This window comes from Carcharhinus amblyrhynchos, chromosome 20 (assembly GCF_965287045.1).
Source record: "Carcharhinus amblyrhynchos chromosome 20, sCarAmb.v2.hapA, whole genome shotgun sequence".
NCBI classification, from domain to species: Eukaryota; Metazoa; Chordata; class Chondrichthyes; order Carcharhiniformes; family Carcharhinidae; genus Carcharhinus; species Carcharhinus amblyrhynchos.
Genome location: NC_137343.1, coordinates 11,857,402 through 11,871,217, shown reverse-complemented (window position 1 = coordinate 11,871,217; position 13,816 = coordinate 11,857,402). Strand labels below are relative to the sequence as shown.

General features: G+C 43.7%; 1 protein-coding gene across 1 annotated transcript in view; it reads left to right on the top strand.

Annotated features, from left to right (window-relative positions):
- Window positions 1–13,816, top strand: part of sez6l (seizure related 6 homolog (mouse)-like) — a 252,818-nt gene that overhangs the window by 151,300 nt on the left and 87,702 nt on the right. Inside the window, exon 4 of the mRNA XM_080208081.1 lies at window positions 11,652–11,844. Coding sequence (XP_080064207.1) covers window positions 11,652–11,844 — 193 coding nt within the window. The remainder of the gene's footprint in view (window positions 1–11,651; window positions 11,845–13,816) is intronic.

The window sequence follows — 13,816 nt, the reverse complement described above, 5'->3', positions numbered from 1 at the left end:
AAAGTATCTGTTAGCTCTCATTAAGGAGGCTGCATGATATTTTGGTGACTGGCATTTGTCCTAAGGCCCTCTTTGTTACATCCAAAAATAATTTGATGCTTGTTAATATTCCAGAAAGCCTTGTTCGTGTCGAACATACAACACGCTACATAATTTCACAGTGAAAAACAATTTTGCAAAAATTGAGTAAGAAACAGCAGCTCTCAACTGCCTAGTGTCCAGTTATTCAAAAACCACGTGTGTAAAATGGAAACATTTTTTACAAACACCTGTTTAGCTGTCCTAGCCAATAATGGAAATAAATTTTAGGAATTCTATGCTGCTCATATAATACAATATAATATCTCTGCACAGTGTTTGACTCCATATAATACCAGAATACCATTTTCAACTTCTTGGCGGTGGGGGGGTGGGGGGGGGGGGGGTGGAGGGGTGGCGGGTAAACTGGACTAGCCATGTAAATACTGTGGTTACAAGAGGATGATGTGGACATGCTGGCGTCGGACTGGGGTAAACACAGTGACAAGTCTCACAACACCAGGTTAAAGTCCAACAGGTTTATTTGGTAGCACAAGCCACTAGCTTTCAGAGCACTAAATAAACCTGTTGGACTTTAACCTGGTGTTGTGAGACTCCTCACTGTGTTTACCCCAGTCCCACGCCGGCATCTTCACATCATGGCTACCACCGACAATGCAAATTGCCAGCTCCAAGCAGAGAGGATCCCCAAGAAGAGATGAAGGGGCAGTACTCCGAAAGCTAGTGGCTTGTGCTACCAAGTAAACCTGTTGGACTTTAACTTGGTGTTGTAGACTTTTCGCTACAAGAGGAATCAGAAGTACAACTGATTAACTCAGCCCCCCACAATTCCCAAAGCCTGTCCACTGTCTAAAGTTTAAAGTTTATTTACTACTGTCACAAGCAGGCTTATATTAACACTGTAAAAAGTCTCACAACACCAGGTTAAAGTCCAATAGGTTTATTTGGCAGTACGGGCTTTAACACTGCAATAAAGTTACTGTAAAAATTCCCGAGTTGCACACTCCGGTGCCTGTTCGGGTACACTGAAGGAGAATCTTGCATGGCCAATGTACCTAACCAGCACATCTTTTTGGAGTGTGAGAGGAAACAGGAGGAAACCCATGCAGACACAGGGAGAATGTACAAACTCTGCACAGGTAGTGATCCAAACTGGGAATCGAACCCGGGTCCCTTGTGCTGTGAGGCAGCAGTGCTAACCACTCCACCACAATGCCACCCATCTACACGTCATAAGTTAGGAGTGTGATGAGTTTGGATGCAGCTCCAGCAACACTTGAGAAGCTCGACACCATCCAGGACAAGGCAGCTCGCTTGATTGCTACTCCATCAAGAAACATTCAATCCGTCCACCACCTGCACACAGTAGCAGCAGTATGTGCCATCTACAAGATGCACTGCGGCAGCTCACCAAGACTCTTTCAACAGCACCTACCAAACCTGTGACACCTAGAAAGACAAGGAAGCAGATGTATGGGAACACCACCTCCTGCACGTTCCCCTCCAGGTCACTCACCATCCTGATTTGGAAATATATTACCGCTCCTTCACTGGGTCAAAATCCTGGAACTCTCTTCCTAGCAGTACTGTGAATGTGCCTCCACCATGTAGACTGCAATGGTTCAAGAGGTGGCTCACCACTACCTTCCCAAAGAGAATAAATGCTGTCCCAGCCAGCGACACCCATACCCTGTGAGTGAGCAGATAACAAGAAAGACCCTGGGTGGAGTTTTCCCGTCCGTCCCGCCACAGGAATTGTAGAGGGCGGGACACAGACCACGCAGAGGTCCGTTGATCTTGGGTGGGATATTCTGACCAAGGGGTGAAAATGACTGGAAATTCTCTCCCCTGTATTCAAAATGGAAAAAAAAACGACCAAGATCTTTTTATGAGGTCAGATACCTTTGCCTCTCATTATCCATTCCCCTGATATAGAAGTCTCAAGCTGGAATCTCCTCTGACTCTTATAGCAGGGAGGCTGCTTCTGTCACACAACAATGAAATTATGTTTTTAAACATTAATCCACAAGCTCCAAAGAGTCTGCAAATGGAGAAAACTAATTGGAAATAGTCTCTGTCTACACTTGCTGCTGCCTCAGCAAAGCAACCAGCATAATTAAAGACCCCACGCACTCCAGACACTCTCCCTTCCACCTTCTTCTGTCGAGAAAAAGATATAAAAGCCTGAGGACACGTACCAACCGACTCCAGAACAACTTCTTCCCTGCTGCCATCAGACTTTTGAATGGACCTACCTTGCATTAAGTTGATCTTTTTCTACACCCTATCTGTGACTGTAACACTATTTTCTGTACTCTCTCGTTTCCTTCTCTATGAATGGTATGCTTTGTCTGTATAGCACTCAAGAAACAATACTTTTCACTGTATGTTAATACGTGATGAAAATAAATCAAATCAAAAAAATTAATTGCCCTGAAAAAGTGAAAAGAATTACCCCAAAGATAAATAATAGCCAACAACTTATATTTATGCAGCTCCTTCAATGTAATGAAACTTCACAAAGTACTTCATAGCGGCCACATAAGGGGATATTAGGTCAGCTGACCATAAGAACATAAGAAATAGGAGCGGGAGTAGGCCATCTAGCCCCTCGAGCCTGCCCCGCCATTCAATAAGATCATGGCTGATCTGATAGTGGTTCAGTTCCACTTTCCCGCCTGCTCCCCATAACCCTTAATTCCCTTATTGGTCAGAAATCTATCCACCTGTGATTTAAACACATTTAACGAGGTAGCCTCCACTCCTTCAATGGGCAGAGAATTCCAAAGATTCACTACCCTCTGGGAGAAGAAGTTCCTCCTCAATTCTGTTTTAAATTGGCTCCCCTTATTTTGAGGCTGTGCCCCCGAGTTCTTGTTTCCATTCTAAGTGGAAATAATCTCTCTTCTTCTACCCTGTCTAGCCCCTCCATTATCTTATAAGTCTCTGTAAGATCTCCCCTCAGCCTTCTAAACTCCAATGAGTACAGGCCCAATTTACTCAATCTCTCCTCATAAGCCAAACCCCTCATCAACCTTCTCTGTACTCCCTCCAAAGCCAATATATCCTTTCGCAAGTAATTGTATGACCAAAATTGCACACAGTACTCTAGTTGCAGCCTTACCAGTACCTTGTACAATTGCAGCAAGACCTCCTTGCTTTTATACTCCATCCCCCTCGTGATAAAAGCCAATATTCCATTCGCCTTCTTGATCACCTGCTGCATCTACAAACTGAGTTTTTGCGATTTGACCAAAACTTGACCAAAACTTGGTCAAAGAGATTTCATTTGATTTATTATTGTCACATGTATTAATATACAGTAAAAAGTGCTGTTTATTGCATGCTATACAGTCAAAGTATACCGTTCAGAGAGTACATAGGGGAGAAGAAAAGGAAAGGATGCAGAATGTGATGGTCCAGTCAAAGCTAGGGTATAGAGAAACATCAATTTAATATAAGGTAGGTCCATTCAAAAGCCTGATAGCAGCAGGGAGGAAACTGTTCTTGAGTCGGTTGGTACATGACCTCAGACTTTGAACCTGGAAGAAGGTGGAAAAGAATATTTCTGGGGTGCGTGGGATCTTTGATTACGCAGGCTGCTTTTCTGAGACAGCAGGAAGTGTAGACGGAATCGATAGATGGTTTGGAGAGTCTTGAAGGAGGAAAGCGAGGCAGGGAGATGGAGTGGAGTAGCGAGGGCATTCGAGGCAACTGGAGGCACAGCCACCAATGGTGGAATGATTATCGAACAAAGAAAAGTTCAGCACAGGAACAGGCATTTCAGACTTCCGAGCCAGTGCCAGTCATGATGCCCTAACTTAACTAAGCAAAACCTTTAGTCCTTACTGGGAGCATATCACGCTATTCCCTCTCTATTCATATAGCGTCCAGATGCCTGTTAAATGTGCCTGCTTCCACCACCTCCTCTGGCAGCACATTCCAGCCACTCTCTGGGTGAAAACCATCCTTCCCGCACATCTCCCTTAAACTTTCCACTTCTCATCTTGAACCTGTACCCTCTTGTAATTGACACTTCCACCCTGGGAAAAAGCCTCTGACTATCCAATCCGAAACAATCCTAGTTTATTCAACCTCTCCTCAGAGCCAATACTCTGGAGGCCAGGCAACATCCTGGTGAACCTTCTCTGTGCTCTCTCCGGAGCTTCAGCATCCTTCTGGTAATGTGTGTGCACAAAATGTCAGAATTAAAGGAACATAGATAGCATGGAGGGTGTGGGGTTGCAAGAGGTTACAGAAACAGTGAAGCCATGGACAGATTTGAAAATGAAGTTGAAAATTTTTAAATCAAGATGTTGCTTGGCTGGGAGCCAGTGTAGATCAGCGAGCGCGGGGGCAGAAAGGGAATGGAACCTACTGCAAGTCAGGGCACAGGCAGTTATGGGTGTCCTGATTGTACGAAGGTTAAAACTGGGGGGGGGTCATACAGGAATTCATTGGAATAGTCAAATTTGGAAGTAAGGAACGCAGGAATGAGGGTTTCAGCAGCAAGAAGTTGAATCCGGGACAAAGTCAGGTGATGTGAAGGTGGAAATCGGTGGTCTTAATGATGGCACATTTAGATAAGGATCAAATGTGACAGCAAAGTTATGAACAGACTAGTTTAACCTTAGACAATTGCCAAGGAGAAGGAGTTATCAATAATGAATAATCAAATAATCAAACCTTCTTTCTCTCTTATTTGCCCTCAGTATAAATTGGGAATATATCAAAGGAAGAGGCATGAAACAGAAATAATTTATTCCATGATTAGATCTGAGACAAAGCTTCAGGACAGATACACGGCGTACAGGAAATCCTCCAAAACAATAACAATGTGTGACATTGTGCAATGAGCTCCCACTCTTGTGGTGTCACACGGAGGACATTATTTTACAAGAACTCTTCCTGGATGTGAAAATTAGAGCCTGATTTCCCTATGGTTTTCTATAAATTTCTAGCTGAATGGAACTGGCATACAGTGATGAGTAACAGAAGATTGCTTTTTCAATGTAATGAGAGCAAGCATACCTTCCGCTCTCCATCACTTCCCTTTCAACACTCCAAGGGGACAGTTGCCCCCATTGCACCTTAGTCCACTCTCCCATCACCAAAGCACGGACCTACCATTGCCAGGCCAAGAGATACAACAGCTCCTCTTCCACTTCCTCCCATCTCATCATTCAAAATCCCAAACACTCCATCCAGGTGAAGCAACACTTGGCTACATCATAATGTAGCCTCCTCCTGCACTTTGGAGACCACATTGCAGATTGAGTGAATTTCTGAAGACTTTTGCTCAGTACTCAGACATGACCCTGAGCTTTCAGTCACTTGCCATTTTAATTCTTTGTCCCTCACTGCCCTTGGCCTCCCGCAATGAAGATTAGGAAGGTTACAGTGTGATTAGGCACTTTACAAATCAGTTTCAATAATTTCAGATCTAAATCGCTCCTTAAGGCAGCACGGGGGCACAGTGGCTAGCACTGCTGCCTCTCAGCGCCAGGGACCTGGGTCCAATTCCAGCCTCAAGTCACTGTTTGGGTGGAGTTTGCACTTTCTTCTCGTGTCTGCATTGGTTTTCTCTGGGTGCCCCGGTTTCCTCCTACCATCCAAAGATATGCAGGTTAGGTAGGTTGGTCATACTAAAGTACCTGTTAGTGACAAGGGGATTAGCAGGGTAAATAAGTGGGGTTACGGGAATAAAGGGCCTGGATGGGATTGTTGTCAGTGCAGGCTTGACGGGCCGAATGGCTTCCTCCTGCACTGTAGGGATTCTATGATTCGACTTTTTCTGATGACTGGATCATCTGTTCTTGCCTTTTATGCCTCTTCTGGATCCCTATTTTGTTTCTTTCCATGTACTGTCTTCCCTTTTGCCATTTAATCATTCCTGCTTTCCACCCTGTCACAGTTTTCCTTTTTGTTTTCCTTCTCCCCCTTGTCTTCCCCAAAGAAGAGTGGACAGATTCACTCCAGCCAGTGGACAGGAAACACTGGAGATGTTTCCACCCCCCCTTCCCCAGGGGCAGGAACCATTACTTAGGGCAGCTTTTGCCTCGCAACTTGCCAGACCTGAAAAGAACCTTTCCTTGGAGTGGTTGCCAATTAGAACTATTCTGTCCTGGCACCAATCTGCTGCAAACAAAATGACTCACACTGTATTTGGACAAGTCTTATCTCATACATTTCAGTCTTCATCCTTAAGTGATGCCATATGCTTTGATGTTATATGCTCGGCTAATTGTCAAACTAATCAAGTGACTCATGCATGACGGCACTTAGCTACACCACTAATGTCAAGTGGAGGAGCTCCACAAGAAATTATTACATTCTAAATGATTGGAGCATCCAAAAATGTAACAGTTACAGAAAATCTTTCCTTTGTAATATGGATTCTTATGCACAAGCTCAATAGTTGATCTATTTCACTGCATGTAGTTAAAATGTCACCAAGCACAGAGGCCCCAGTAAGATATTAGAAGCTCCACCAAACCCTTAAGTGAGGCTTAGACTCAAAATATTAGCTACAATTTTGCAGCATCATCACAGTTTAGTAGCTCTGCTAAGTGCAGAAGCCATGCTGAGGCTGTTACTCAAACCAGAGAAAACATTATTTCTGGTAATCACAGCTTGATATGGCTTCTGCATCAACTAGGACCACTACAAACTACAAAGGGCTATGAACGAAGTCCAGTCCATCACACAAACCAGCCTCCCACCCATTGACTCTGTCTACACTTCCTATTGCTTCAGGAAAGCAGCCGGCATAATCAAGGACCCCACACATCCTGGACACACTCTCTTCCATCTTCTTCTGTTGGGAAACAAATACAAAAGTGTGAGGTCATGTACTGACCGACTTAGGAACAGTTTTCTTCTCTGCTGCGATCAGAAGTTTGAATGGATCTAAAACATTCTCATTGACGAAAAAAACATTCAATGCTTAGAAATTCCTTCAACTAATCTCTTATGAAAGCAAACATTTTTATTCTATCATTTAGCAGTAGGTTTTACAATTAGGAATTATGTTTTGTCATGTTTGTACGTTGTTCAATTGTTAAAAATTAAACTAATTCATTTGTTATAATTAAACTGTGTTTGCAATAGATATAGAATCCCTACAGTGCAGAAGGAGACCATTCTGCCCATCGCATCTATACCAACCTCAGTCCCATCCAGGCCCTATTCCAGATACCTCACATATTTGCCGTGATAATCCCCTGACACTAGGATCAGACAGGGAACTCTGTTGTTAAATAAAGATTTTTTTGATAAAAGCTTCCCAGTGACTTCCAAACTAGGGTATCAAAAGCTGCTCTCAAAGAATATGTCTTGGAATCTTTTCTCAAACAATGCTGTCATAGAATCCCTACAGTGCAGAAGGTGGCCATTCAGCCCTTTGAGTCTACACCAACTACAATCCCACCCAGCCTCTATCCCCATTACCCCACATATTTATCCTGTTAGTCCCTCTGACATGAAGTGGAAATTTAGCATAGCCAATCAACCTAAGTTGCACATCTTTGGAGTGTGGGAGGAACTTGAAGAAAACACACGCAGACATGGAGAGAATGCGCAAATTCCACACAGACAGTGGCCCAAGCCAGGAATCGAGCCCAGGTCCCTAGCTCTGTGAGGCGGCAGTGCTAACCACTGTGCCACCCTTTTCTCTTGGGCATCTTCAATAAGGATCTAACTCTAGGATTTCAGCCTCTCCTTTCAGCATCCCTCTGCCTTGGATTGCCAAGTGCATTCAAGCTTCTGCATGATCTCCCAGGTACCCAGTCATTTTAAAAACCATTGCTACCCAGGCTGATTACTCCAGACATCTGATTTCTCACATGGCCACCTTTAAATCTGGTTCCTGCAGCTGTCTCTTTCATTTCTGCTTTTTACTTGAATTCTCCTGAATAGGACCTTGTTCAGCTTTCTGTTCTTTGTTCCTCTGACTAAACTATTCTCCTGAGACATTCTTCTGTCCCTGCTCCCTGGTTTCTGGGAGCTTTCTTTTGGGAAATCTGTTTCCGGCAGTTCTCTGCCTTGTGTCCCATTCTGACTGGCACTAGCTTACCACTAACTCAAAAGTTCTTGCTGTCCCAGTGTGGCTCTTGGTTGCTAAGTAACAGGCTACTTTTTCTTTAAACCTTGTTTGCTTTAACGTCGTAAACCCTCATTACCATGCAGGAACCTGAGCCCGTTATTAACTCTTTCAGATTCATACAATAAAACTAAACTTACTTAAAGCTACACCTTATTCCTACAACCCACAAAAAGAAATATAAATTATTTAAAATTAACTCTATTTCCTAACAGTATCAGGAATTTTTCAGGTCTTAATTTTCCATTGCAGTGGATATAAAATCTTGGGATGCACTTAATAGAATCCTACAGTGCTGAAGAAGGCCATTTGGCCCATCGAGTCTGCACTGACCACAATCCCTCCCAGGCGCTACCTCCATAACCCCATGCATTTACCCTGGCTAGTCCCCCTGACAATAAGAGGCAAGTTAGCATGATCACTCCACCTAACCCACACATCTTTGGGCTGTGGAGGAAACCAGAGCACTCAGAGGAAACCCATGCAGACACAGGGAGAACGTGCAAACTCCACACAGACAGTGACCCAAGCCAGGAATCAAACCTGGGTCCCTGGCACTGTGAGGCAGCAGTGCTAACCTCTGTGTCACCGTGCCACCCCACTTGTTCAATCCCAGTACACATACATCTGGCGATCCCCATCAGACTTATGAAGACTCAGAAATGAGACCAAATGGATCCTCCCCTAACAGATTGTCAGGAAAAATACGAACAAGTCCACAATGAGATTTTAATCCACTTTCATTTCTAAATCATAGTGGAGTGTAGATTAGAACTTCTAGCTGAAGAGCAAATCATTTAAATTCTTCGAAAGTATCCACTCACAATTATTGCTCCAAATTAACTGTCCCTGTGTAGGACTGTTGGCAATTGTAGGTAATTTAGAATATTCTAAATTGTTATTGCATTTATTCATTTGCTGCCATCTATTTCTTTGATGGTAAAATCCAATTGCACAAAGAGGCAATTTGCTGTTTTTATTTAATCTTTGAAATCGAAACAAAAGTGTCACTCTTCTTTAATTTAAAAAAAAAGAGGAACAAAAGGCCTCGGCAAAGCTGATTGAACTGCAAACTGGGGAAGAAGAAGAAACATTGAGTTCAATATTATCAGGGCTTTAGCCGGTGTCAAGGACTTTCATTTGTGGGGCATAGGTGGCGCTGGCTGGCCAGCATTTATTGCCCATCCCTAGTTGCCCTCAAAGGACAATTGAGAATCAACCACGTCGCTGTGGCTCTGGAATCATAAGTAGGCCAGACCAGGTAAGGACGGCAGATTTCCTTCCCTAAAGATCATCAGTGAATTAAATGGGCTTTTCCGACAATTGACAATGGTTGCACGGCCATCAGTAGATTCTTAATTCTAGATATTTTACATCGAATTCAAATTCCACCATCTGCCGTGGCGGGATTTGAACCCGGGTCCCCCAGAACATTAGTTGAGTTTCTGGATTAATAACCGGGCGAAACCATCGCCCTCCCCTTAATTGCTCATTTGCATTTCATTTAATCATCTCCATTGACTGTGCCTTTGTAGTGATTGTCAGTGGGGCCTTCAAGGGTTTTTTAATGGCAGGTTCAAACTTCCATGGGAAAATCGAAGTGCTTTAATATGGAAAGAATTCCCATCATGTTCAAGAACTACAAAAGCGGAAACTGAACCTCTCTGCTGTGAGACATGTTGCTTGCCAATAAACAGTAAGAAGCAGATTACTATCAATAGTCTATCTGTAAATAATTAATTCAGCCTGTGCACATCGATTTGATATTATTTCAGCCGACAATATACAAATTGGCAATGAGGTTTGCAGTTCAGCATTTAAGAGTATTGGTCAATAGCTAGACAAATGTTGCTTCTCATATATCGTTTCTATTTGAGATAGTGAATGCTTGTTAGAATGATTCCAATAAACTAGCAGTTCCTGATTGGGTTCATGCCTGTCTGAGAGAAATGTGGACTGTTTACCATATTCTTCTGATGGGCAGGAGAAACACATATGTGCACACATGCGTCCAATTCCCAACACAAGTGTGTTGCATTGTTGTGTCTTCTGGGTCATACTATCATATGACTAGATAAGACCATAAGACATAGGAACAGAATTAGGCCACTCGGCCCATCAAATCCGCTCCGCCATTCAATCATAGCTGATATTTTTCTCAACCCCATTCTCCTGCCTTTTGCCCGTAACCCCTGATCCCCTTATTAATCAAGAACCTATCTATCTCTGACTTAAAGACACACAATGATCAGGCCTCCACAGCCTTCTGCAGCAAAGAGTTCCACAGATTCACCACTGTCTTGCTAAAGAAGTTCCTCCTCATCTCTGTTTTAAAGCAGCATCCCTTTAGCCTGGGTTTATACCTTCTGGTTTTAGTTTTATCAACTAGTGGAAACATCGTCTCCACATCCACTCTATTCAGGCCTCATAATACCCTATAAGTTTCAATTAGATCTCCCCTCATCTTTCTAAACTCCAACGAGTACAGAGCCAGAATCCTCAACGGTTCCTCATACGAAAAGCTCTTCATTCCAGGGATCATTCTTGCGAACCTCCTCTGGACCCTTTCCAGGGCCAGCACGTTCTTCTTTAATTACTCCAAATGGGGTCTGACCAGAGCCTTTTGCAGCCTCAGAAGTATATCTCTGCTCTTGTAGTCTTGCATCTTGACATGATTGCTGACGTTGCATTTGCCTTCCTAACTGCCGACTGAACCTGCACATTAACCTTAAGAGAATCTTGAACAATGCCTCCCAAATCTCTTTCTGATTTCTTAAGCTTTTTCCCATTTTAGATACTGGGCAATAAAGGCAGACTCCTGATTGTAATGGAGTGGGAGCCCACGTACAACAGAGAGCGATAATGTTGAAGCTTCGAACATCAGTCACTAAACCATGAGCAGAGATAATTTCAAAGTAGTTAGGGAAAGACAAATGAAAATTGTCTGGATTTGAAATCCAGCTAAAATAATTTCAGATATGGAGATGCTGGCGCTGGACTGGGGTAAGCACAGTAAGAAGTCTCACAACACCAGGTTAAAGTCCAACAGGTTAATTTGGAATCATGAGCTTTCGGCACATTGTTCCTCCATCAGGTGAGTGGAGGTAAGTTCACAAACACGACACGTATAGACAAAAGATACAAACACAAGATAATTACAGATTGGGATGTGAAGAGTGGTTGGATCGCGGGTCTTTACAGGTAATCAACTCTTTACAGGTACAAACAGCGTGAGTAGAGAGAGGGATAATCACAGGTTAAAGAGGTATGAATTGTCTCAAGCCAGGACAGCAGGATTTTGCAAACCCAGGCAGTAGAGTGGGAGTTACATGTAGTGTGATATGAACCCAAGATCCCAGTTGAGGCTTAAAAATAATTTAAGGTCTGGTTGTCCTTTTGTTAGTTTGATCACTGTGATTTCAGAGCTGTTACTCAGAAGAACACAACTATAAATAAAAATGATTGATCCTCGCACACGGTTAGTGAGGAATTGTCTTCTCCTTTATTCCAGGTGAAGACTCTGAACCTCTCTGAGGGGGAACAGCTCTCCATCCGTGGACTGGAAGAGGACAACTGGATTGTTTTAGCCAACCAAATGCTTCTGGTTGAAGGCCAGGTGATCCGAAGCCCAACCAACACAATCTCAGTGCTTTTTCGCTCATTCCAGTATGGAGGCATTGGGACATTTCAACTTCACTACCAGGGTAAGTAGTTCTGGAAGAAGTTAGTCAAAGTGTGAAATGCACCATCATGTCCTGTGAGGGGTGTACAAGGGTCTGACCTCTGGATAGTCAAGGCAGTAATGATCTTATTTTCAAAAATTAATTACTTTGCCACATTAATTATCCAATCTTTCAACTTCATTGTTCCAATTGATCAGTTTGAGTCTTTCAGATGTGAATGAAGGGGAAGTTATCTAGTGCCAAAGAAATTCTGCTTTTCTGTTATTCCTGCATGGATGAAGAAATATTCTTGAAATACTTTGTAGAACCCAGAAAGACATAGCACAGCAACACTCAACAACTTTAGTATGTTAACCTAGATAGAGTTCCATTTTCTCAGGAAAGAGTGTGGTAAAGCTGACAGATTCTGCCATTTCCTCAAACAAAAGTCAAAGAGATAGCTCAACTGGTATGTTTGTCTTCTAAATCCACATTGACCATTGTTTATGATGCTATTATCACAAAGGTAGTCACTCAGTGTAAACCTGTCAATCATTTCCATTCTGAGTACACGGTAAGCCTAATAAGTCAATCCATTTAAAGTTTATTTATTAGTCACAAGTCGGCTTACATTAGCACTGCAATGAAGTTGCTGTGAAATTCCCCTTGTTGCCACATTCTGGCACCTGTTCAGGTAACCGGCACATCTTTCAGTCTGTGGAGGAAACGGGAGCACCCGGAGGAGACCCGTGCAGGTACAGGGAGGATGTGCAAACTCCACACCGACAGTGACCCAAGCCAGGAATCGAACCCGGGTCCCTGGTGCTGTAGGGCAACAGTGCCAGCCACTGTGCCACTATGCCACCCATATCTCCCTGTTTGAAAATGTATAACATTAGTCTATTTCTGATCTATTGGGCACTTTCCATGTTCACTTAACTCCCTCATAATGACTAAAAGTGCCTCTCAAATGTCAAAGAACAAAGAGAAGTAAGAAAATTGCTACACAGAAACAGGCCCTTCGGCCCTCCAAGCCTGCACCGACCATGCTGCCCGTCTGAGCTAAACCCCCCTACCCTTCCGGAGACCATATCCCTCCATTCTCATCCTATTTATGTATTTGTCCAGACATCATAACATTTAAGGCTATGGGCCAAGTGCTGGTAAATAGAATTAGGTGGGAGTTTAGTGTTTCTCATGTGTCAGTGCAGACTTGATGGGCTGAGGGGCCTCCTGCACTGTACGATTCTACGATTGTATGAATAGATGGTGCCACTGACCCGGATGGCCATCAGCAGATCGCTCATCCCTTTTCTGCACTGCTGGACAGCCCTCCATGGCTGCTAACCTCTCCCGTGACCTCTGCCCAGGCTATTACAGTCAGATGGGTGGGTCTCCTGCTGCCATCCCTGGGAAATAACACCTCCTGGACAACAGTCTGCAGGGACTTCACTCAAATATGGGGGCCACACACTGAATTCCCTGGCAACACTCTGGTCTCAACAGATGCCAGAGTTCCTGGATTGAGGTGAGTGAATGACTGTTCAGACACCCATTAAACATGGCGGGTGAGCCTATGACCACACGGGGTTACGACGGGCATGACGACTTCCTGCCTGCCCCGCCATGAGATTTGGCAAGATCCTCAAGGATCCATGAGCAGTGATCTAATCAGCACAAGATTGCACATTGTCAACCATCCTGTCCTCCCTCTCCCCTGTTGGAATTGCTCCAACTTCCATCCTCCCACCCCGAAACTAGACTCCAGAATGGAAGATTGTGGCCAAGGCGTTTCAGTCTCCCCAGTATTGAGTCACACACATTGTTGTTTCATTGTGGAGCTTTGTAAGAAATCCAAAGGGAAGTTTGAAGACAAAAGTATTGACAGCCCTGGACAGGTTTGACTTAGCCATTTCTTGCTTGAGGCCAGAGTTATGGACAAATTGGATTAGAGAGTTATCATTTCTGCTGTCCAAAATGAATGGATTCTCAGTGACAGTGAATGTGCGCTGTG